This window comes from Gavialis gangeticus, unplaced genomic scaffold, assembly GCF_001723915.1.
Source record: "Gavialis gangeticus isolate Ggan-Ray unplaced genomic scaffold, GavGan_comp1, whole genome shotgun sequence".
NCBI lineage: Eukaryota > Metazoa > Chordata > Crocodylia > Gavialidae > Gavialis > Gavialis gangeticus.
Genome location: NW_017728997.1, coordinates 47771120 through 47796424, shown reverse-complemented (window position 1 = coordinate 47796424; position 25305 = coordinate 47771120). Strand labels below are relative to the sequence as shown.

The following is a 25305-nucleotide window of genomic DNA, read 5'->3' as shown; positions in this document are numbered from 1 at the left end:
GTAGATTTTCGGTGTGTGTTCATTTTGGACAGCAGTTGTTGTTTGGTCTCTCCTACATATTTTTCCATCAAGGCATTTGGTGCATTTGATGAGATCTATTATATTTCTGGAGGTGCAGCTGTAGGATCCAGGAATCCTCATTATTCTGTTGTGGGGTGTAGTAATTGTTGGGGTCGTGGACATATGTTGGCAGGTGTTACATTTCTTGTCATGGCATGGTCTGGATCCACTCAGTGCGTTTTGGGTTGCAGGAAGTTTGCTTCTGGTGATGAGGTTTGTGAGGTTAGGTGCTTGTTTGAAGGCTAGGATGGGTGGTTCTGGGGAAGATCTCTTTAAGAACTGGGTCTTCTTCTAGTATGGGTTGCAATTATTTGAGGATTTTCCATATAGGTTCCAGGGAGGGGTGATATGTCATAACCAGTGGTGTGCAAGTCACGGGGGTTTTCCTTCTGTACTGCAGCAATTCTTCACATGGTATCTGGGTGGCTATTTCAAAAGTGAGATCTATCTCTGTGGAGGAGTGTCTTTGTTGAGTGAAAGCCTTTTTGAGATTTGTGCAGTGGCAATCACGGGTGTTCTCAGTCCAAATTCGGTGGTATCTGAGGGCTTGGCTGTATATTACAGCTTTCTTGGTGTGTTTCGGATGAGCACACACCAAATGCAGATGCTTCCTCAGCCTGACAAAGGGTATTTATTCCTGAAAGCTTGCAAAGAAAATTTTTTCTAACTATTTGAGTTGGTCTAATAAAAGATATCAGATTTACCCAAAGAACCTTGTCTGCCTACATCTTTAGAGCACCATGGCATGGCTATAACCTATACCCCTATACCTTAGCTAGACACTTATTAATTTTCCCTGTTCCCTTCCTGCTCTGGTGGTCCAGTGGATGATTTAGATATCTGGAATGTGACCTGATTGCTTGCTAGCTGCAGTCCACAGCTACCTTGCTGTTTTAGCTGCACTCTCTGAACAAGGCAAAAGAATTTACATCAGCAGTTGACATTCCTGTTATGGCTTTTCTTAGTGTGCCATTCTGTAGTGCAGTGACTGCAGGATGACTTTGTGAGGGAGCTGAGAAGAAACGGATTTATAATTGGAAAGTGTCAGTTATGGTCAGTTCTTTCTTTTTCCCAAAACACGATCACAGGGTGCTCTCATGAGCCATTGATCTTGATGGAGAGCTGGGAAGTCCTAGCTGCTGTGTGAGGGCCAGGAAAGAGGAGTGAGTGTTGATAGGAGCTCTTTAATTTGTAACAAGACAAATACTTAAAGATCTGTTTTTGAATTTGACTTTTCTATCATTGCTAACTTTTAAATAAGATCTAATGTTAAATAAGTTTATCTTTAATTGAAAAACAAGTTTAAATGCCTTGAAAATAAGCATTAAAGTTGCTTTTTATGGCTATACAGAGCTTTTCAGAGGAACAACCAAATGTTACAGTCCAGCATTTTGCATGAAACTGCAGTGGATATTTGCATTGCACAATTGCCGCCTTGTTAACTTAATGAAAAATATACCCTAAACTCCCCCACAAATCTGACCCCAGCTGAGCCAGAGCAGAAGGTCTTTATCCCTTTTTGTGGACCTTATTTGAGCTTGGCTTCGTCAAGCATCATCTAAGAAGCCTTTGGTGCTGGTATCCCAGCAAGTTTAGACCTGGAACTGGCAACAGCAACCTGCCAGTTGATAGAAGTTGTTCCATAAATTATAAGGTTAAGGCAGTCCATTGGTAGCTGGGTTCACACTTCCCAGGGCTCCTGGGAACTGCACACTTCTTCAGTTGCACTGGGCTAGTGGGCAGCAGCAGCTGCTTTGAGCCCATCAGTATCATGGCTCAGAAGCTATAATGCAGTTCCACTTTAGAGTATTCTACAAATTTGTTGAACCCTAGCTCAGGGGCCTGAATCCCCACCTGCTCTCTCATGTTGCCATATCTCCCTTCCCAGGGATGAAATTAAAAGCCCCCACTTAATGAAGGGCTGACATAAACCTAGGGGAGCAGATTCTTCTTTTTTTTCTTAGCTGTGGACTTACTCATAGAGAAATAGGCTGGAAGGGACTTTCAGAGGTCATCTAGTCCAGTGGTTCCCAACCTTTTTTGTACCAGGGACCATTTGTAAACAGTCTCAACCCAGTGCCCCTTGCTTTTGATCTGCTGCCTCCTACCCCCACACCCCCAGTGTGTGGGACAGGGGAAGGTCTGTTTGGGGTGGTGGGGGGTGGCAGGCTGGAACTCTACCAGCCTGCAAGGGAAAAGCCACGGTTTCCCACGTTTTTCTTCTTTAAAGGAGAATCCGTTTTTAAAGTTTGTTGATCCAGTTTTTTGTTCATGACCGTTTCATATATTTTTGTGACCGACTTTTTGGTCGCAACCCACATGTTGAGAAATGCTGATCTATTCCATCCCTCTGCCTAAGGCAGGATCAGCTTTATCCAAACTATCCCATACAACCATAATCTAAACTCTGCGTAAGACTACCATCAACCCTGCCACAACATAGACCTAACAACCTAACCTGCTGTGCGTAAAGCTGGGGAACCACAGCAACCAATGTGCTGCTTCTGTAAAATGTTGTCAATATATGCTCAAGAGGTAGAGACCCATGCTCCCTGGTACAGAAGACTGCAAGCCCCCCCACAGTCTGTACCAGTCTGACCGTGGGGTAAAATTCTGTCCTGACCCCAAATATGGTGATTTGGGCTGACCCTGAGCAGAGGCGCAAGACCTTCTGTCCAGGCATGTCCGGCTTTGGTCCCAGCAGCAACATTAGCACACTGCAGTTGAAGTCCCCAGCCTTGGCTGCAGCCAACACCCAAAGCCTCTGGGAAGGCTTAAAAGCACCGTAATGCACACAGCAGAAAAAAGGCAGGGGGAGTGGGGACAACTAACAAAGCCCAGAAACATGGAAAATACCCATGCTAGAACATGGGCAGTTATGCCTAGATCATCCCCGACTACTGGCTGTCCAGCCTCTTCTTGAATACCTCTAGTGATGGAGAGTCCAGTTTCCTTGGGCAGTTTATTCCATTGCCTCACTATTCTAAACTTCAAGAGATTCATTGGTTTTTGGGGTCTTTATGCCAGAGAGTCCTGTCCCTTGCAGTCTGGGAGATGACTCATCTCTTTGGTGATTGGTAGTTGCAAACAAGTCTTTTAGAGACTCATCTGAAGGTCCTGACAAAAACGGTCAACTTTCCTGCTTTTTAGGTGGTTAGGTTCTCAGTGATACATTCCATTATGGTTTAGTTCTGGTGAGCTTCCAAAAAATTGTCCTCCTAGGCTGTAATATTGGCTTATCTATAAGGATTGGGAACTGTAGCCTGTCTGACTAGGGCTTTGGAGTAGAACTTCTGGTTTTGGTAAAGCTATGATAGTTAATTGGTCTGCGAGTCAGTGCTGGGCTGAAGTGGCTTTGCATTACCTTATTTAGAGGCTGGTTCAGAGCTGAACACAACTGAAGGGGTTAAAGTGCCCTTATGGCAGGCTCATCTTCTGAAGTGATCTGGGAATCTTAAGGAAGCTGCATGCTGGGACCACAAATGTCACCTCTGTGCCACTTGGGGATTCTCCCTTTCAGTGAAAACATCAAAAACCCAAACCTGAGAATGAGACTCCAAATCTGTAGGGGACTTATGCTTGTGAGTAAGTCAAGTTACTAACAAAAACCACAAGGGAAAGTGGAGTGTGAACATGCTTTGCCCCATGCCACATCTGACTGCTGCTTTTAACTGTCACTATCCCACATGGTATTCTAGTTCCTGCCAAGCAAATGTCATAAGCATGGATCCAGAAGACAGCAACTGGTTTCAAGACAAACTCCTTCTGACTCTAAGAGACATTTCTGTTGGTGTGCACTTGCTTCCACTCTGCAGTATGCTGTCTGTTTCCAGTGAATGTTTTTCCATCTTTCTTAGGAGTATGAAGTGCATGAATGCCTCAAGCAACTGCTGATGTCCCTGTTGCGGGCATACAGGTTCTCTCCCATTGTCCCAGACCTAGGCTTACAGGTAAGTGACACTTCTAAGCCCCTAGAAGCAATGACTGGCCAGGATTTACTAATCCTGTTTTGACCAGGAATTATTAATCCTGTGTTTGTGTGGGTAACTCAGCTCTTTGGCCAGTTCTGAACTATGCAGTTAATTCTGCTTCTCCTGTCTCTTTAGATTCACTATCTCCGTCTCACCATTGCAGTTCTGAAGCATGAGAAATCTAGGAAATATCTGCTCAACAATGTCCTGTATCCTTTGCATTTATTCTTATCTTATGTGCCCTCTAGAATGTGCAGTTAAAATCTCCAAGACCCTGGCCAACTGCCAGCAAAACGCCTCCTTGTCTCTGTACACAATGTGATGTTTTGGGAGGCTGTTTCATGGGGTTCTGATATCTAGGGGAATAGCCAGTGCTGTTCTCAGTGGAGCCTTATTTTGAAGAAGGAAGGGTAGCCCATGGACCTTCCTGTTGGAGGGGTTTTCCTGACCTATGTTTCTGTTTAGCTTGTGCACATACAGAGTCTCTGTATCCTTTTGACTGATTTGTGGTAGAATCTGAAAGACTGTACAAGATCAATTTTCACAGCCATTGCCTGGTGCTTTGGCAGCTGGCTGGATTCCTTGGGTATCTGAGCACGTCCTGGAGATTCCATTGTTTGGAAAGAGGCTTACATGTCTGCCTTCTCTCTGGACTGTGGAATTGCTTTCCTTTCTGCTGAGGTTCTCTGTGCAGTGGAACAGTTCCCTGTCATCCTGCATGTGCTCCCAACCAAATAGTTGTGCTTGTGCCTTAACTTGGAGCAGCTTTGATGTGCTTCGTTCTGTTGTGTTCTTCTACATTAAGAGCCCCCTGCGTGTGGAAGAAGCTGGTCTGCAGGAGCTCATTCCTACCACCTGGTGGCCAAACCGCTTCACCAAAGAGGTATGAAGAAACATACCTCTAACTGCCTGACAATTCCAGATAGTGATCCATCCTGGTAGGGAAAGCTCTTACCCACTTGGAAGCTGTATGAGTTTGCTCCCCATTCAGCAGTAGCTGTGGGCTTGGGCTTGAGTCCTGAAGTGCTCTGTCTGGGCCAAATTGTTGTTGCCCTTCTGGGCATTATAAGACATTTTTATTAACCTTTCTTATTGATGCTCTCTTCCCATGTAGGGTAAGGAAAGCAAGGAGGTGAAGGAAGAGAGTGCTGAGGAGAGGCTGAGACGGCGTGCGTATGAGAGAGGTTGCCAGCGGCTCAAGAAACGCATTGAAGGTCTGAGAAGGGAAAGGGAACTCTGCTACCTAGTGGCTTAGGTGGGCAGTGGTTAAACATGTGCCCTCCAGCTTAGGGAGAAAAATCTGCGCATTGTCTTGATGTCCTGTAGCCTGCTTAAAGTCCAGCTGCACTCCCATCTGTCCTGGGCTATTCAGTGAGAGCCAGGCCCATGCAGTCCCCTGGTAGAGAGCACAAATACCTGGGGCACTGCTCTACACAGACTTGCAGCACTCCATTCTAGGGTACACAAGCAAAGCCTGAGCTCCCCTTTCGGGTCATTCCCCATTACTAATGGTAGAATTACTTTGGTCACTCCCTATTACTGCTGCCACATCAGGCCTTGTATGAAAGGGAAGACTCTGAGTGATGGGGCTAATTTTCTGACTTGTGCTAGGATCATCCCTACCATGTTGCTTGGCTGTGAAGGGCCAGTCACCCCTTTAAGTACAATGTGCAATGTTGGGCAAAAAAGCAGTGGGGGAATGGGGTGGATGCTATCCAGTGCAGTTTATCTGATGGCTGAATTATTCCTGTCTCAGTGGTGGAGGAACTCCAGGTTCAAATACTGAAGCTGCTGCTGAACAACAAAGATAGAGGAGGGGTAAGTGGAATGAAGATGTATTTTGACTGTTAGTATAAGGACTTGCAGGTATTTTATGGCAAAGCTTCCTCACCAAGGTCTCCATGAGTACTTTTCAGGAGTACAGTCTACTCCATGTAACACTGACCACATTCTGAATCCCAGTCTCTGAGATTTCAAGTTACTGAATACAGAGTTGTGTTTGATCCAGGCTGAATTTGCTTACTAAGACTTGAATCTGTGTGTTACGAGAACAGGAAGCCAGTGATCTGCATTATGTGATTCTATGGGTCACTTGCACGTCACCTTTTGGCCTCCACAGTATTAAGTAACTCGCATCTAAATACAGAGTGTGCAGCTCTTTCTGGCCTCTGAATTTCCTTTCCCTCTGGATTCTAATGAAATAATGTGCCTCCTCCAAACAGCACTATGTAGCCTCTCTAAGATTCTGGACATGTGTATAGTACAGGATGCATTAGACATGTTCTTGCACTGACCAGATGGAAGTGGTAGATCCCATCAGGGCCCTGCTGATTAACCCATATGCATTTACATGGTCTGAACCCTGGGGAGTTAATGGCACTGTCTGGAAGGTTCTTGGAGGTAATACAGGCAGTACCCCTGCTGAGATGCAGTCCCTGCTGTGTGATGTTCTAGGCATGCAGGTTAGCTGGAGAAAGTTTTAAGGCTTCTAAGAGTGAAACTTGACCTGTGATGAGAACGCTGTCCAAGGCCCACAAGTCAGTCAAACCCAGGTATACTCCAAGTTTTTAGAGGCTTTTAGGAATCTAAAGATACAGAGAGGAGCATGATGTGGTTTTCAAAAGTTCCTAGGTGCCTCTCTATCTTTAAAGAGAGGCATTTGTAGCTCTTTGTGTGATGAAGTTTAAGTCAGGTGAGCAGGAATCCAGAGGGTGGAGGGGACCAAGAGGTGGCACCTTTCAGTTTATTCCCCATGACCCAGGTAAACTCAAATCCTTCTGTTCCTCCTGGCAGGGAGAAGCCTCCAGATATATCTTTCTTAACAAGTTCCGCAAGTTCCTTCAGGAAAATGCCAGCAACCGAGGGGTAAATCATGCACCAATGCTTCAGTAACTCTTTGCTTCATGCTCTTCCAATGTGATTTCCCTGGGCCACTGATCTCCCTCTTGCCCCTCATCAAACATGGTGGTGTAACTCCCTCTTAAAAATGTACAAGATGAGACCCAATGGGTGCCAAACAAGGGCACAGCAAGTTAGAAGCAAAGGAAAATATTCTTGTTGCCCTTCTGCAACTCCTAGGAGTGCTGTCTTTGGGAACACAGCTGGTGGCAGGCTTGTGTGCACTGGAGAATGACAGCATTTAGTGCATTGGGATGGGTGTATATATAGAGAAGCCAAATATTCTAATAAGCACCCCAACTTCCTCATCCCCTTGGGTCTCTCATCTGACATCCTGCAGGGATAGAAGAGTCTATCCAAACTGAATGTCAGGGCCTTTTCTGCTCTCTCTGCTGACTTGGCAATGCTGTGTCTGTTGGCAAGAGTGGCAAGGATCTCTGCCCATATGAAAAGGTGACCATGCTGGAGCTATGTTGCCAATGTTTGTGGAGGTCTGTTAGTGTCGTGGGAAGTCTTGGGTGAGGGTTGAGCAAGCATGTTCCCAGAGAATGCTAGCTGTCTGCTTCACTTGAAACTTGGGGTTATGGTTGACTTATTGCTGCTGAAGGCTGGGTGATGCCAGGCTGGCTCAGAAGTTGATTTTGTTGTGCTAGCTGCCCATGTCTGGTGCTTGGAGGGAAAGGGATTGTATGAGAGCTCAGGCTGCTACCTTCCATTGAGGTGGATGGGTATGTGTTGGGATGGACTTGCTACACTTTGCCAGAAAAATAACATGTTAAGAAAAGTGCAAATGATAAGAGCAGGAAGAGGCCCAGCACTCCTGCTAGGAGCCATTCAGCGTTCACTGAATCTCCTTTCTTCCCTTTTCCACCCCTCCAGAATCTGACTGTGCTCTGCCCACCAGAATATATGGTATGCTTCCTACACCGGCTCATCTTGGCCTTGCGCTTCTACTGGGATGACCACAAGGCAAAGACCCCTGCAGCCTTAAACAGTGAAGGTATGGCTTTTCCATGCTGCAGCAATTAGCAGTGGAAAAAGGAATCCTCAAGGCCATAACCATGCTTGGTTAGCTACGTATGGATATAGAATTAAGTCTAGCTTTTAGAGACCAGGAGCTGCTACCCAGAAACTAACATTCTGTTCAGTAGCAATGGCCTCTTATAACCCTGCACCTGAAGTGCCTGAGTCCTTTCGTGCTTTAGACTTGTCTACATGTAGGAATAGACTGGCATGGCTCTGCTGGCCGTGTTGTTTTGCTGCTTAATTGACCAATATTCGTGTGTCTATTATGAACAGAGTCCTTTTCATCAGTTATATCTTTGTAATTATGCTAGTTAGTTCCCCTGTATAGAGAAGCTCTTGTGGGGAGAGGAGGAAAAGGGGAGAGGGAGTGTTGGTGATCTTGTCAGTGAGCTCAAAATTGTGGGGTAATAGCACAATAGTGTGCTAGCCGCTTATGCACCTTCTCTTCCTGGCTTTTCCATTCCACCACAGTACTATCCTTCACTCCCCTTTTGTTCCAGGCCTACCTCCTCCTCTGAGGTATGTCCATTGCCACCTTAAAGAAGTCCTCTCGTGCATGGCCAGTGTGTGGTGTGGTGTTTGGGATATTTTATGCACAGCCAGTGAATGGTCCACCAAGTTCATGAAATAATTGGATTGTTGAAGGAAGAGGCAGCTACGGATACATAGCTCCTGGCCAGTTGGAAACCTTGGAGCACCCCAGTCCCTTTGTTGTATTTTGGGCTATAAACAGCTTGAAGTTGAAGACTTATGATTCAGCTCATAGTAGAAGCATTCTATATTAGTAGACTTCTTAGGCACTTAATGGTTGGTCCAGGCCCCAGACCCTTGCCATACATTTTATTTTCTCTTCTCCCTCCAGAGGCATATGTTCCTCCTCAGCTTTTTTATAATGGCAAAGTGGATTACTTTGACCTTCAGCGACTTGGGGGCCTCCTGTCTCATCTCAAGAAGACCTTGAAAGGTTAGTGCTGTGCAAGATGGTTAGCTCCTCCATTGTGGGCAGGAAGCTCTGTGTTACTGCAGGTAGCCTTCAGTATAGGGCACTGGTTCCCAGTCTGTGGTATGGGTACCAGACAACCTGCCAGTGGCACACATTAACAGATTTACTATAATTATTTTATATGACAAAAATATGCTGGTAGTACTTAATATTGTATCGTTTTAAATTGGCGGTGCGCAATCTGTCAGAGTTTGGGAACTGCTGGTCTAGGTTGTAATGCAGACTGGATTGTGCGAGGAAGGAAGGACAAGAACAGTGAGCCTGCAATAGTCTGACTCTTGAACTGCCTTCTAGGCCAAAAGGAAGGGGTTGCAGTGTTAATGTAGTAGGGTATTTGCTCTGAAGATGGATAGCCACTGGAGGTCACCAGCCCTGCTGGACTGCAAGCTTGTCCTTGCTGTCTAGATGGTTCAGTTGTCCAGTTGTCTCACTGTGTCTGTATTGTGGATACCAATGTCTCTAAGAGAATAGGAGCAGGGTTACCAGGAGTTTGCTCTGCTGACAACAAGAAGATATAGGCAGGATCTTCCCTAGACTTTAGGGGAAGGTAAGTGCCTAGTGTGTGTCCTTGCTGAAGGTGCTGATTCATCATTTGGGAGTGCCTTTCCTGAATCATTCCAGTAACAGTTCCTGAAGCTCAAATGCTCCCTCTTTCTGTGTTTCTACTCTTCCTAAGGCCTCTCATCAGGTTATGATTGAGTATTGATGGGCAGAGCCCAGGGATTGGTCTCTCTCTCTTTGTGTACGGGTACTGCTGTCCGTACCACCCCTGCTGTTGATGTTGCATTTGCAGCCTACGGAGTCTGGTTTTGAGCCCTCTTAGATGCTGTTATTAAGGAAGGAATAGCTTGCCAAGAAGCCAGGGGAATGAAGAAGGATTTGAAGAAGGACATACACTCCGAAGTCTCTGCATGAATTTCGGGGGGGAGGAGGGTCTAAGAGCAGAGAGTGAGGTCTTTGGGAGCTATTCCAAAGGGTCTTAATCTGAATATGTAAGTGCTGGGACACCACTGTCCTCTGGATGGTGTCCTATAGTGAACCCTGTGTTTAGCATTAATGTCGTGGCAGATGACCTGGCAGCAAAGGCCAATATCTTGATTGATCCTGCGGAGCTGCAGGCTGTAACTATGGATGATCTTGATGAAGATGAAGAATCAGCAGTGTCAATGATGCAGGTGAGCCTTATCTTGAAGTTGTCCAATGCACCAGTAGGCCTGGGTAGGCATGAGAATAGGGGTAGTGAACTCGGCCTCTGGCTCGTGAAGTAACCTTGCACTGGTAAAGTGACAGACCTGGGCTGGATCCAGTGCTGTTTGGACCAGTCAGATACATGGCAGTCTGAAACAGCATGGCAAGGTAACATGTTTCTACAAGTTCTAAGCCTCCTTGTTGGGACCAGCTGGTTGTTGTTAAATTAGAGAGGGATGCTTCTTTTCTCTGCCTTCTACCCATTTTCCCCAGATCCGAGTAAGTTTCCCCTCTCCCCATGGTGAGGCCAGCTCCTGGTGCCTTCATCTAAAGTGTAGCTCTCATCAAAAAAATAACTGCGGATATGATCCATACTTACTGTACAGCTCTGCTTCCTTTGCCTGCTTCTTTTTAGCTGAAGTTTTTAGCTGAGGTTGCTTCCTTTTAGCAGTGAGAACAAATATTTGTTTCTCTCTGTGCTTCACAGATGGGTCTGTATTACATTAGCCCTTGCAGAGCTGGTCCAGCCATAAGGACAGTGAGAGGGCATCTCTTAGTCCTTACCTGTCCTACACAACTTTATAAAATTCACAACAACTGCCCCTCTGTATCTGCAGCGGAGTCAGCTGAATGTATTGGGCTTTTCCTGTAACAAGTGGGGAAGATAAGGAGAAAAGGCGGCACTGAATTAATGGATAACCCAGTAAATAGACCCACTTACCTCCCTGACTTTTCAGTCTCAGCGCCCAGCTGCTGCGCTGGCCGTCGGGGGTGCCCTGGCGAGGCCCAGCTGGCTCAGCTCACCCACACTGGGTCGTGCCAACCGCTTCCTCAGTACAGCAGCTGTCAGCCTTATGAATCCACGGCGGCCCCTGGGCTCTCTGGAGAAGATTAAAGTCCGTACACTGAGTGTAGAGCAGAGAACGGAGGATGATAGTGAGTATTTCCTTACTGTGTGCTTGCCGAGGCTGGCATGTAATGAGTGGGAGGTGGGGAAGGGCCAGGTGGTACAGATTCAGGGAAAGCTCAGGAACTAATTGTCCTTTCCACTTCCTCTTCAAGCAGAGTGCAGACAGCCCGAATTTTTGTTCTTCCAGTTGAACCCCTGTCGGTTAGTAGATTTGTACCCACCCCAAAGCCAGCATGTGGACTGAAAGCCTGGAATAAACACTGACAGTGACTTGAGGGATAGTGCTGTCTGCAAGAGCAGCAAAGGCTGTGTGCTTGCTGAGGTTACATTTCATATTGATACAGGCACCCCAGACTGGTAAAATCCAGGAGTAACTGCAGTTGCTTTTTCCTTAAACATAAAGTCAGTAGTGGGGTCCTTTGGGGACCTGTCCTGGACCCAGTTTTGTTCAACATTTTCATAAAGACCCAGAGAAGAGATTGCACAGTGAAATCTCAAAGTTTGTAGGCAATATTAAATTATTCCAGGTAGGCACATGTCAAGCTGGTAACAAGGAGCTGCAGAAAAATCTCCCAAAGCCAAGTCAGTGAGGAAAAAAGTGGCAGCCAATGGGGAAAAGTAACTTCAACTATATCATATGTGTACAGTGCTGGGTGCTAAGCCCTTTCTTATGACTCAGGAAAGGGACCTGGGAGTCATTGTAGGCAGTTTTCCAAAAAAACCCCAAACAGTGGTTCTGTGCTCAGTGTTGATAAAAAGGAAAAAAAAATATAAAAGCTAATAAAATGTTGGGCACCATTAAGGGAATTGAAAACATCATGATAGTACTACATAAATACCTGGTGTGGTCATATTTTGAATACTGTGCACAATTCTGGTCTCCACATGTCCAGAAGGATACAGTGGAATTAGAAAAGGTACAGAGAAGGGCAACCAATATGATCATGGGGATGGAGCCAGCTACTAATACCACAAGAAACTGGAAAAGTTAGGGGTCTTTAATTTGCAAAGGAGAAGGGAGTGGGGGAGAATGTAGTAGTGGTCTATAAAAATTATGAAGTGGGGGTGGGGAATAGAGTGAACAGGGAACTTATTCACTGAGTCCCAGAATAAAAGGGTGGGGGCTATAACAGGATCTGTCTCTAAACAGCAGCTGTGGCACTCTCTGGCAGCCAGCCCTATTAATCCTGCTTCTCACTTCCGCTCCCACCAAGGTACCTTTCTGTTCTTGTCTGCCACAGCTTTGATGGCAAATAAGATGTAAATTTGGGAGGCTGCTCTTAGAATACGTGTGTAGATGTCTTATTCCGGGCTGCCTCATTCTGGCTTGAATATTTTAAACTTTGATTATCAGCAAGTTCTCTCTCCTCAAAATGGCTTTAGCACATTCTCTCTCACTGAACAGGCAGTCTCTATCTCTAGCCTGAGCCTGTTTGTTCAGTCTCTTGGGCAGGCTCGGTCTCTAGCCCTTTCCCTCCCCCTCTCACACTGCCTTCCCCAGGTACCCACCGTGTCATTCTTCCTCCATCTCAGCCCTCAGAGCTGCTTCTACTGTGATGCTTATTACAGAACTCCTTTTCACTCCAGGCTGTGCGCCATTCTGAGGCTCCCTCCCAGAGGCCAGGCTTACATGGCTCTGTGCTGCACCCTTTTATGATCATCTGACCTATAACTGTCACCTGGGCACAAGGGTTTTCCATTTCACTAGTTAGCAGGCTTATTACTTTGGAGCCTGCCTCTGCGGCCTGCACTTGCAGACTACCTCTTTGCAAGCAGGCTTACAGCTTTACAGTCAGCTTCTGTCTCTAGTAACAGGGGTACCCACTGAACTTAATAGGAAACTGTTATAAACTAAATAACAATTACATTTTGTACACAGCACATATTTATCTTGTTGAACTTGTTACCACAGGAAATTGTAAAGGCAGATAGCAACAACCAAGTTAAGAAAGGGGTTAAACAAATTAATGGAGGACAGGTCCATTGGAAGCTATTAATTAGAACAGTCAGGTCAGTGGTTATCACCTGTCATCCCTTAACTAAGGATGTTGGATGCCAGAGAGGGTGTGATAGGGAAATCACTGTAGATATGCTTTCCCTCTAAAGCAGCAGTGCTCAGGAGCTGAGTGATAACTGCTGAACTGATCATCATTTAGTGAGATCAGTCATGTCCATCGGGGTTGCACTGAAACATCAGAAGCAATCTGAATCATAGAAAATTAGAGTCGGAAAGGACCTCAGGAGGTCATCTAGTCCAATCCCCTGCTCAATGTACAATCATTCCTGACTACATCATTCTAGCCAGGGCTTTGTTGAGCTGGCCTTAAGAACCTCCAAGGATGGAGATTCCACCACCTCTCTAGGTAACCTGTTCCAGTGCTTCACCACCCTCATAGTGAGAGAGTTTTTCCTAATATTCAACATATACTTCCCTTGCCACCACTTGAGGCCATTGTTCCTTGTTCTGTCATCTGCCACCACTGAGAACAGTCTAGCTCCATCCTCTTTGGAACCACCCTTCAGGTAGTTAAAGGCTGCTGTCAAATCCCCCCTCTTCTCTTCTGCAGACTAAATATACCACATTCCTTCAGCCTCACCTCGTAAGTCATGTGCCTTGGTCCAATAACCATTTTCATTGCCCTTCACTAAACTCTCTCCAACTTGTCCACATCCTTTCTGTAGTTTGGGGGGGGATGGGAAAAGTCCCTCAGGATCCTAAACTCTATCATCCTGTGACCACTGTTGCCCAAATTGCCATCCACTTCTACATCTCCCACCAATTCTTCCCTGTTTGTGAGCAGCAGGTCAAAGAGAGCGTGGCCCCTAGTTGGTCTCTCCAGCACTTGCACCAAGCAGTTGTCCTCAGTGCTCTCCAAAAACGTATTGGATTGCCTGTGCACTGCTGTATTGCCCATGGAGCAGATGTCAAGGTGATTGACGTCCTCTTTGAGAACCATGGCCTGTGCTCTGGAAACTTCCGCAAGTCATCTGAAGAAAGCCTCATCTATCTCATCCTCATGGTCTGATGGTCTATAGTAGACACCCACCATGACATCTCTCCTTGTTGTTTTCCTTCCCTCTAACCTTAACCCAGAGATTTTCAACAGCCCTCTGTCAAATTTCATACTTGAGCTCTGAGCCATCATACAATTCTTTTATGTACAGTGCAACTCCTCCTCCTCTTCTCCCCTGCCTGTCCTTCCTGAACAGTTTATATCCATCCATGACAGTAGTCCAGTCATGCAAGCTGTCCCAGCAAATCACGTCGTAGTTCCTGGACTGTGTGAGGACTTACAATTCCTCCTGCTGGTTTCCCAGTCTCTGTGTGTTCATGTACAGATAGCTGAGGTAACTGGCCAATTGCCCTACTTTCTTGGGAATAATGAGAAGGAAGCCTCCCCTGTTGCCCCCTCTTCCTTGTGCTTCTTCCAGGTCTCTTGCTTCCCCACTTACCTCAGGGCTTTGGTCTCCATCCCTTGGCAAACCTAGTTTAAAACCCTCCTCATTAGGTTAATGAGCCTTTCTGCAAAGATGCTCTTCCCTCTCCATCAGGTGGATCTCGTCTCTTCCTAGCAATCCTCCTTCTTGGAAGGACATCTGGTAGTCGAAGAAGCCAAATCCCTGTCAGTGACACTACCTGCACAGTCATGCATTGATCTTCAGGATTGTCCAGTCCTGCCTGGGCCCTTCTGGACCAAAAGGATCAAAGAAAACAACACCTGTGCCCCGGTCTCCTTCACTCTTGCACCCAGAGCCCTGGAGTCACTCTTGCTCTGGCAGTATCATTGTTGCCCACATTCACGAGCAGCGTGGGGTAGTAGTCAGAGGGTTGGATGAGTCTCAGTAATTCCTCCATGACATCTCGGCTCCAGGCAAGCAACGGACCTCCCAGGAAAACAGGTCAGGCCAAAGACAGTACAACATCAAATGCCTTCAGACCCATTGACACCACAAAGCCCTCCAAATGCTTCTCAGTAAGAAACTTGCCAATCTTGGGATTAAAAATGATAACACTTGTGTTGAGAAAGATTGATGAACTCTAAGAGAGACCATCCATGAGGTTTACATGGAATCAGTAGCCTTATCACCTAAGGCCATCAAGACTGATTTGGCAAAAATAGTTCTGAGATCATCAACACTTTTCCCCCTCAGAAGAGAGAAGCTTTGTGTGACTGACAAAATCATGGTAGGTTCAGTCAGAAGCAGGGAACTTTTTGACAGCTTCAAGCTGAAGCCCAGAGGAAGATTTGAGAAATCAAAAATAAATGGGAATACAAGACAAATAAATCGAATAATTTATTATGTAAAACTCTTGGTTCAGAGATGATACTTTTATTAGACCAACTGAAAAATTGCAAAAAAAAATGCATTGAAAAATTATCTCTGAACCAAGAGTTCTAGAGTTTTGCATTTCTTTTTGTTGATAGCCAACATGGCTACCAAATACATCCCTGAAATATGGAAGATGCCTAATCTTAGCCTATTTGGGAATTATAAGCTTCACTACTAAACAACAAAGAGAGATTTCTACACCTCCCTGCCTTTCTGCCATCTGACACCACCAGGGAAGGAATCTTGCCTTATATGCACAATCAAAGAGCACCTCACACAAAGGAACTCTCATGGACCTAGAGGAACAGAGATCCATCTTCAGCTTTCTCTGTGCAAAATGAAGTTAATTTTTCTACCTATGAGGACTTGTACCATCTCTAATTGTCCCTAAGCCTGAGGAAGAGTACATGGGTCCAAAAGCTTGCAAAGAAAGATAATTTTTTGTGATTTCTTAGTTGGTCTAATAAAAGGTATTATCTCTGAACCAAGAGTTTTAGAGTTCTGCGTTTCTTTTTGTCTCGGATCAACATGGCTACCAAATATATCCCTATAATTTGTTGACAGTAATGACACAAGGAGCTTCTTCAGTGCAATCAAGGCTGTGTATGGACCAAGTTCTTGCGGACTCAGCTCACTTAGAGCTGAAGACAGCAGGACGCTCCATGAAGGGAAGCACTTGCCAGTCCACCTACCTCTAAAGAAGTCCACCAGGCGATTAAGACAGATGAAGAACAACAAAGCATCTGGCTGTGATGGTATACCAGCTGAGGGATTTAGAGTTGGAGGGGAAACTATAACCAACAAGCTCCACACAGTTTCTTAAAAACTGGAACATTGAGGAAATTCCCACTGACCTAAGGAATGTCAATATAGTAACAATTTTTAAAAAGGGAGATAATGACTGGAAACTATCGAGGTATTGCCCTCCTCTCCATTGCTGGAAAGATCCTTGGTTGAATTCTGCTGAACCAACTGCTCGCTATTGCCAAGGAAATCCTTCCCGAGTTTCAGTGTAGCTTCAGACCATTGAGAGGCACCATGGCCACAATTTTTGCATCCTGGCAGGTTCAGGAAAAATGCCAAGAGGAACACCCAGAACTGTATGCAGCTTTTATCAATTTTACGAAAGTCTCCAACTCTGTTAACGATGAGGCTCAGTGGAAGATCTTATCGAAGTTTGTCTGCTCAGGAGAATTTATCACCATCCTAAGAATCCTTTGTGGCCAGATGACTGCCTCCATCCTATGTAATGGCTCTCCTATGGAGCCATTTGCCATTCAAACTAGCATCAAGCAGGGCACTGCATGATTGCACCAATTCTCTGTTCCTTCTTGTGGTCATCAAGGTGCTCATCTGTGACTGTCTGCCATATGGCATCAGCATCGAGTACAGGATAGATGGGAATCTTTTCCATCTCTCCTGCTTCCATGGCAAAACCAGTTACTTCAGTCTCTGTTGTGGAACTTCAGTATGCCAATGATTGTTCTGTACTTGCACATACTGAGGAGGATCTACAAGTGGACCTTAACTGCTTCTCTCAAGTATACCAGTGCCTGGGACTTACCTTTAACTTTGGGGAAGAAAGGGTGTTTCACCAGCCTACTCCAGGTCCATCAATTCTTCGGGCGAAGATCCTTTTTGATGGACAGGAGCTGGAGAATGTTGAACATTTTGCATATCTTGGCAGCCATCTATTAAAGAAGGGCAACATCAACAAGGAGATCCAGCATAGGATCTGATGTGCCAGCTCTGCCTTCGGAAGACTGTATCAATGTGTGTTCAACAATCATGACATCAGGACTTGAACAAAGCTCCTATTATACAAGGCTGTGGTAATCCCAACTCTTCTCTAGGGCTGTGAAGTTTGGGTGACTTATATGGACCACCTGAAAAGCCTGTAACACTTTCACCAGTGCTACCTGCAAAAGATCCTCAGCATAAAATGGGAAGATTGTTGCACAGATGCCAGTGTCCTCACTGACAGTAACACCACGAGTGTGGAAGCATTGATTATTCAGTATCAACTGCAGTGGATAGGACATTGTGTGCGCATGCCGAAACTGCATTTACCAAAACTGGTATACTCTCAACTCAGCCAAGGACAAAGGACATGCAGGGGCCAGAGGAAATGTTTCAAGGACATTTTCTAGGCAAACATTAATAAGTGTGGTATTGTCATCACAAATTGGGAAAAACTAACCTGGGACAGGGCTGCATGGCAACACCTTGTGAGAGAAGGTACATCTTACTTTAAGGAAAACTGTCTTGTCTTGGAGGCAGAAAAACTACAGAAACAAAAGGAAAGGAAAATGACTGAGAAATCCATGGTCCAACCTTCCCTGTAACCACCATCTGTGGTGTCTGCCAGAGAGTCTGTGGCTCTAGGTTTGTCCTTCTTAGTCAGCAGTGGACTCTCATCTACTGCCCTTTACTAGGGGTTCACTGATAAAGATTTTTTGGGTCGATACTCATGGCTGATTATTAACGAGCCATATTGGCCGATACCAATCCCAATGCCGATATGCAGCCTGGGAGCTTGGAGAGCAGTGTCTGGCTCATAAGTCTGTTGGGGGGAAGGAGTGGGGGGAGGCAGATTGAGGCCCCCACCATGAAGGAGGGGGGCTGTGGCTGGGATAGGCATGGTCCAGCTGGGACAGGATTGGGCACGGGACAGAACCACAAGCCGCTTGTCCGGAGGCTGTGGGGAGGGAGGAGTGGCTCCCTCCACTGTGCACACCCCTGGGGCAGGCATGGGGGCCATGTGCCCCCCCAGATCTGTGTGCAGGGTCATGGCAGGCTGCTGCTGCGGGCTTGGGCTGGGGGGTGGTGCCAGGCACTTCTCAGCAGGGGCGCTGGGCTGGGGCTGCAGGCAGCAGTGACATTGGGAGGGGGGCTATGGGGGCCCACCCTATATCCCCAGTCCTAGAGTCGCCTCTGCTTGCGCTGAGCGCAGCCCGACCCCACAGTGGCAGCCTTTGTCCCGTGCGCAGATCTAGGAGGCACACATCCCTTATGCCTGCCCCAGGGGTGTGCACAGCAATGGGAGCTGCTCTCTGCTCCTTCCCCATGGTCTTCGGACGAGCGGCTCATGACTAGGTCCCATGCCATGCCTTGGCTGGGCAGCGCGTGTCCCTGCCCTAGCCCCACTCCCTCCCTCACTGTGAGGGCCTCAATCTGCCCCACCCTAGGCCCCTTCCCTCCACTCTGCCCCTCCACCCCGACAGACTTACCAGCCGAATGCTGCTCTCCAAGCTGCCAGGCTGGCTGTGCAATTGCTGTGGCTGCATGCATGCATGCAGCATTTATCTGTGACATTATTGACCTCATGAGCCAAAGAAGGCCAATTGCTGATAATGTTGAATTTCCTTTTATTAATGCCGATACAATATAGACTGATATATCGGTGCACTTCTACCCTTTATGTCACCCGTGGGAGTGATCGTCCTTGATCAGGAGGGATTGTGGACGATGATGTGCCTGGATTAGCCTTGCACCACCATCCTAGCCCTGCACTGCCAGTTGAGTGTGCAGGGCCATGCTTTTCAGCTTGTGGGATTCCCCACAGGTCTGGAAATTTGGCAGCAGGGGAGTGGCTACCACTGACCCTCTGCCAAATTTTTGGACATGTGGGGAAACTTGCTGGGCAAAATGACACAGCTCTATGGGTCCGATGTGGCCCATGGCATGGGGGTTGAACACCCATGTTCCAAAGCATCTACTACATGTTGCCAGTCAGTGATAAGATACTGGGCTAGAAGGACTGTTGGTATGGCTCAGCATGGCAATGCTTGTTCTTATAAACACATCCAGTTTGATGACTGAAAGCTATGGTGTTGATCCTGTTGCCAGAGTAGATGATAGATGCTGCAGGGTGACCTCGAAAAAAGCCAGGCTCTGGGTCATTCAGAGAGAGCTTACATTCCAGGTGATATGGCCCAAGTCCAGTTGGTGTTCAGAGGCTGACCATCAGTACCTGACTACAGATCTAGGGGCCTATTTCCAGATCTTGCCCAAATTTGATAGTTTGAATATATAGGAGGCTGCTGGGTTCGCTCATTTATGTGGTATGAATACCTCTGCTCCCCCTAGCTGCAATGGGGAAGTATGGAGGCTTGCATCCCTCTTATCAGTCTATATTTTCCCAAAAAACTAAGTGAACACTTCTCACTAAGCCTGTGGAAGACGTGAGGCTGCACATAAAGCAGAACTGCAGCTACTAATCAGCTGATGCACTGTGCTGTCAGTTCCTTGTGTGAGGTAGCAAGCCTTGTGAATTGTGTGGGTAAGGAAGGAGAGTTGTGCTGTGGAGTTGTCTCCCAAGGGAGAGTACAGGGAGGCTGTGGGCAGTTGCTTTTCTGAGTTATGCCTGGGGATTGTGCTGTTAGCTATGCCACGTTGAGAATCTTTTTGTCTTGGGGGATGGGTTACAGTTGAAGGCAGCCATGGAAATGAAGGTCTGTTACTGGGCAGACCCCCTGAGGAGCCAGAGAACCCTGTCACTGAGAACTCCCTTCTGGAAATTCTGGATGGAATAGTGATGATGTATAACCTCAGTGTCCACCAGCAGCTTGGTAAGGTGAGCAGAACTTATCTGAGGAGAGCTCAGTCCTCCTCCTGTCCTGTTAGCTGGTAAAAGGCAGCCTCCTTACAGCCAACCTGGGCAAGAACTGACCTCTGGCTGAGCTACAGTTCTGTTTCTCTCGTCACTGGATTGGTCACAGCATAAAGGCCCTGGCAGGAGTGACTGGAAGGGATCGCTTCAGTGCTTAACATATGTCTCCAGCATAGACTATATGCTGACTATATATAGCATTAGACTATAGATCCTGTACCAAACATATCTGTCACACTTGGGTGTGGCTTGTGGTTGCTTTGACAGCCATGATGTATTGTCACTTACCAAGCAGCTCTGGCTGGACAGACTTGCTGGAGGCAGCCTCTAGTATCTGCAGTAAGAGCTAATCATGGAAGCTTTCTATCTGGTGTCTGAGCAGCCCCACCAAAGGGTGCAGAGTACTGATACTCCACTGTTGGTTTGGGCAATGCCATTTCCTTGTGATCTGCGTGCTGAACATTTGGCTCTCTCTAAGGTGCCTGGAAGTGCCCTAGGCTGATACTACTCTGCTGGGCTTGTGTTTTCAGATGGTGGGTGTGTCAGATGATGTGAATGAATATGCTATGGCACTGAAAGACACGGAGGAGAAGATCAGTCGCTGTCCAAAGAGGGTGAGTGCTCCTGGAGCTTCCTTTTTGGAACTCTTCAATTAAAGTGAAAGTCTTTGCTGCCTGTATGAGGAGTAGCCAGTAGTGCCTCTTGCCTCCTTATCTGTTAGCAAAGCAAGCTGGGGAGTGACCTTTGCATACTGCAGCTGGTCATTGCTTTTATGCTTTTGCTCATCTCACAGAAACACTTGGTCTGATTTTGCTGTCCCTGTGGAGCTTCCCTATTTCTTTGGTATTTGAGGATAAGGTGCTTCAGGCTTTAGTGGAAGGGCAGCTGGCTGGTGTGTCTTGTAGGACCCAATCAGGAAACACTCCCAATGAGTGCTGAGCTTATGTCTCCTTTTGTCTGCTACTGCACTTGGAGACTTAACTTTTTCAGATGAAACCCTCAAAGAGCTTCCTCTGACGGTAGGTGACCCCAAAACATCTGGACACCAAGGTGTTAGTATCCAGCCATCCATGGGTTGGATTGGTGGTTTGTGCTGTTGAGGGCAGTAACTGCATCCTCCCTAACTGTCCTGTTTCTAGCTCCCGTTCCACCCTGCAGAGCAGCTCTATTTGGCAAGGCCAGTAGCTGGTCCTATTAGCTCTTTCCTAGCTAGAGAGAGCAGACATAGAGGGGGGAACCTTTTCTGTACTGTTCATCCAGCTCAAAAAAGTGATGGTACAAATGGGGAAAGTACATCTTCTGCTCCTCACCTCCTCTGCTGTCCTTTCAGAGGAGGGATATCCATGAAGAGCTGCTGAAAAGTCAAAAGGTTTTCTCAGAGAAACTGAACCACCTGAGCCGTCGCCTAGCCTGGATCAACGTCACCATCTATTCCAAGGTAAGAAAGGAGTGTGATGGCAACAGCTACAGGATGACTATAAATGTCAGACCAGCTACATTAGGAGCCTTTTCCCTGTAGGTGGGATTGCTGCTTGGCTATCTTGCCACAAATGTCAACTCCATTGTGAAGTAGGCTTCTCTGTAGAACAGTCTCAGTTGCATCAAGGCATTTTCTTCCCTACGGCTAGTCAGAAGAGAGCAGGGGAAACCTTCCTGTCCCGGGGTGTGTTTGTTAATAATTCAGTCATAACACAGACCAGTTCTTTGTCCTGGCCTGGATACACAGTGTTGTGAGTCCTTCCCAGAAGCATCAGCTATAAGATCCAAAGAAAATGGAGGGGATGAAACACTGTTCGAGGCTAGCTGGCTCAAGGCTGTTTATCAGATCTCCTTGTGGGATGTGTATGCAGGAGAAAGGAGAACTGTTAAGAGTTTCCTGATATTTTCTCCATCTGCCTGCCACTGTGCCCCACTCTACAACACAAGGGCATGCATGCTAAGGCTACCATTCCAGACATCCTGAGATGCTTCCAGATGAGAAGTTTGACTGTTTTATCACCTCATGTCCTCCCTGTTCTCCCTTTTCAGCTGGGTTTCTCCTTCAGTGAAGGTTTCAGAGCAATTGAACCACCCGCAGTCCCCAGAATTCAAGACGAATAGCCTCAAGTCAGAGTCTGCTTTCAAGCACTCTGTAGGGGAAACAATTGGGGGAAAAACAGACACAACAGCAATCAAAGACTGACCAGATGACCCAGCAATCTAAAAGGCAGGCTCAGGTGGTTCAGTTTCTCTGAGAAACCGGACCACCTGATATAGCCAATTAGCAGCGACCTAGATTCTGTTCATGCAGATGTTCTCTTCTGTATTTTGACAAACCTAGTAGCAGCACAGCACTGATTGCTGTTGTTCCCCTACCTTACCTGTGGCAAGTTAAGATGTGTGACAGGGTAGCCTGTGTAGTTTTAGTAATAGGTTAGGCAAGAATTTGCTTGTGATGGTTGAATAATGGTGATCCTGCTTTAAGTGGGTAGTTGGACTAGGTGACCTCCAGAGGTGCCTTCCAGACGTACTTTTCCACGATTCTGTGCTTCTGCCTCCCTCACCTCACCTCACCCATCTGCCATCTGGGCGTCAAAGATAGGAGCAACTCAGTAGTGGGACTATGTTAAGGAGCTTTTGCTGGGAGCTAGTGATCTGAAGACCAGAAATTCTGGGTGTGTGGTTTGTCCTGTCTGTTTGACTTGTGACTGCTTGACAGTGTTTGTGTTTGCAGCTTTGTGGAGTGCTTCGCTTCAAGTGGGGCTGGTTTAATTAATTGAGGGGTGGGGACAGGAAGGCAGAGCCTAGGCAGCCTTGTAAAAGGCTCCTGCCTCTGGATAAAGGGAAGTAGCTAGATGCCACCCCTAAAAAGAGATGCAGGGTGGTCATGGTGGGTGGCTTCCTCCTGAGAGGGACAGAGAGAGTGATCTGCCACCCTGACCCTCTGGCCCATGAGGTCTGCTGCCTCCCAGGGGCCCATATCCGGGATGTGGCAGAGAGCATTCCTAAATTCATCTGGCCCTCTGACTACTCCCTCATGCTCCTCATCCATATGGGCACAAATTACATGGCTCAGAGCAATCCTGGCCAGGTCATGAGTGACTACAAGGCTCTGGAGGCTGGGGTTACAGGGTTGGGGGTGCAGGTAGTTTTCTCTTCTGTCCTCCTGGTTACAGGCCTAGGAGGGATGGATGTATCCCAAAGTCTCTGGCAATGGTGCTGCCAAGAGGGTTTTGGCTTTCTTGACCACAGCACGCACCTCAGAGAGAGAGGTCTTCTGGGAAGGGACAGTATCCACCTCATGCAGAAGGGGAAGGCTTTTTCTCAGCCAGGATGGCGGACCTCCTGGACAGGGCTTTAAACTGACATTGCTAAGAGATGGGGGAGACAACAAGTGGAGCAAACCCAGGGGCCAGCAAACAAACCTCCATTACAACAGGAGATGACAGGAAAGACACTACATCACAAGCTGAGGGAATGGAACTCCCACAATGTGGCAGGAAACAGAGGACCTCCAGCGGAGGGCTCAAATGGCTGTACACAAATGCCAGGGGCATGGGGAACAAACAGGAGGAACTAGCCCTCCGGCTTTCCAGAAGGGACTGCAATATCATAGGGGTAACAGAGACCTGGTGGGACTCTACCCATGATTGGACCATAGCTATAGAAGGTTACATCCTGCATGGGAGGGATTACACATAGGGAAAAAGGGTGGAGGTGTAGCTCTATATGTAAAAGAGCAGTAAGTATACTTTCTTGGAAGCTGAAATTGGTACTAAGGAAGGGTGACTTAATACCCTCCGGGTCCAGATATGGGGGTATGTGGCGAAAGGGACCTAACTGGAGGAATACATTAGAGAACTCTGAATCAAGGTGAGGAGCTAGATCTGGAATTCTCCAGAGTACTGGAAGAGGCTGCGAGAGCACAGGAAATGGTCATTATGGACAACTTTAACTACCCAGACCTCTCCTGGGAAGAACACTCAAGCAGATCTGACTGGTCACATAGATTCCTGATTTGTATTGATGAGCTGTACCTATCTCAGGAAGTATACAGACCGACCAGAGGAAATGTGCTCCTAGATTTAGTTTTGGCCAAGGGGGATGACCTGGTGAGTGATTGGATGACAGAGGGTAACCTTGGTGACAGTGACCATGTCACTGTCACTTTCATTGTCCATCGTAAGGCTGGGAAATCTGTCAGTAAGGGTACATATTCTTGACTTCAAAAAAGTTGACTTTACTAAGCTAAGGACTTTAATGAGTAATGCCCTATGCGACCATGGACTGTAGGGAAAGAGTATGGATGTAGAGTGGTTGTTCCTCAAGGACACTGTCCTCAGTGCACAGAACTTGTCCATATCTGTACACAAAAAAAAAGGTGACATGGGGCCTGGAAGGCCATCTTGGCTCAATAGAGAAGTTTCAGATCTTCTGAAAAAGAAAAGGGAGGGCTTACCAATGATGGAAGCTAGGAATAGGCCCTAAGGAGAACTACATAAGATTGGCCCACACCAGTAGAGGGCAGATTAGAAAAGCAAAGGTGGTGACTGAATTCAGGTTAGCAACTGAAATCAAGGACAATAAGAAGTCCTTCTGTAGGTACGTAGGTAACAGTAAGAAAACTAGTGGAAACGTGGGACCACTGCTCAATGCATCTGGACATCTGATCACTGACACTAAGGACAAAACTGAACTCCTGAATGAGTACTTTGCATCTGTATTCCACCAGTCTAAGAGTGATAGCCTGCTGAATGCAAATATGATACCAAATAGTCACTGTAGGGATGATCACCTATCAACAATCATTGTAGAGCTGGTAAAAGAACAGCTAGTGAGGCTGGATATCTATAAGTCAGCAGGACTGGATGAACTTCGAGCATCAAGGACAATAAAAAGTCCTTTTTCAGATATGTGGGGAGCCAGAGGAAAAGCAAGGGCAACACTGGACCCCTGCTGAATTAGATGGGGCAACTGACAACTGACGCCCAGGAAAAAGCCAACCTATTAAATGAGTACTTTGCGTCAGTCTTTCATCAGTCCCATGGGATGCCCATGCCCACTACAAGACAAGGGAGTCCAGGTGAGGGAGATCCCCTGCCCTCCATCAATGCTGACCTTGTGAAGGAACACCTTGAGAAGCTGGATACTTTAAAATCAGCCAGCCCTGACAATCTACACCCCAGGGTACTCAAGGAGCTGGCGAGCATCGTAGCCCAGCCCCTGGTACAGATCTTTGAAAACTCCTGGCTCTCTGGTGTAGTGCCCGAAGACTGGAAGAAGGCCAATGTAGTGCCTATCTTCAAGAAAGGGAGGAAAGTGGATC

The 25305-nt window shown here is 46.9% G+C and overlaps 1 protein-coding gene across 3 annotated transcripts in view; it reads left to right on the top strand.

The window, feature by feature from the left end:
* Positions 1 to 25305, top strand: part of RNF123 (ring finger protein 123) — a 145547-nt gene that overhangs the window by 22778 nt on the left and 97464 nt on the right. Inside the window, exons 13-25 of one of the 3 annotated variants that reach the window (XM_019505162.1) lie at positions 3918 to 4010; positions 4167 to 4240; positions 4797 to 4914; positions 5146 to 5245; positions 5788 to 5849; positions 6825 to 6896; positions 7809 to 7929; positions 8818 to 8919; positions 10027 to 10133; positions 10884 to 11082; positions 19819 to 19964; positions 20531 to 20614; positions 21331 to 21438. In XM_019505162.1, the coding sequence (XP_019360707.1) occupies positions 3918 to 4010; positions 4167 to 4240; positions 4797 to 4914; positions 5146 to 5245; positions 5788 to 5849; positions 6825 to 6896; positions 7809 to 7929; positions 8818 to 8919; positions 10027 to 10133; positions 10884 to 11082; positions 19819 to 19964; positions 20531 to 20614; positions 21331 to 21438 (1386 nt within the window). The remainder of the gene's footprint in view (positions 1 to 3917; positions 4011 to 4166; positions 4241 to 4796; positions 4915 to 5145; positions 5246 to 5787; positions 5850 to 6824; positions 6897 to 7808; positions 7930 to 8817; positions 8920 to 10026; positions 10134 to 10883; positions 11083 to 19818; positions 19965 to 20530; positions 20615 to 21330; positions 21439 to 25305) is intronic. The other 2 variants (XM_019505163.1, XM_019505164.1) reach the window with 2 other exon arrangements.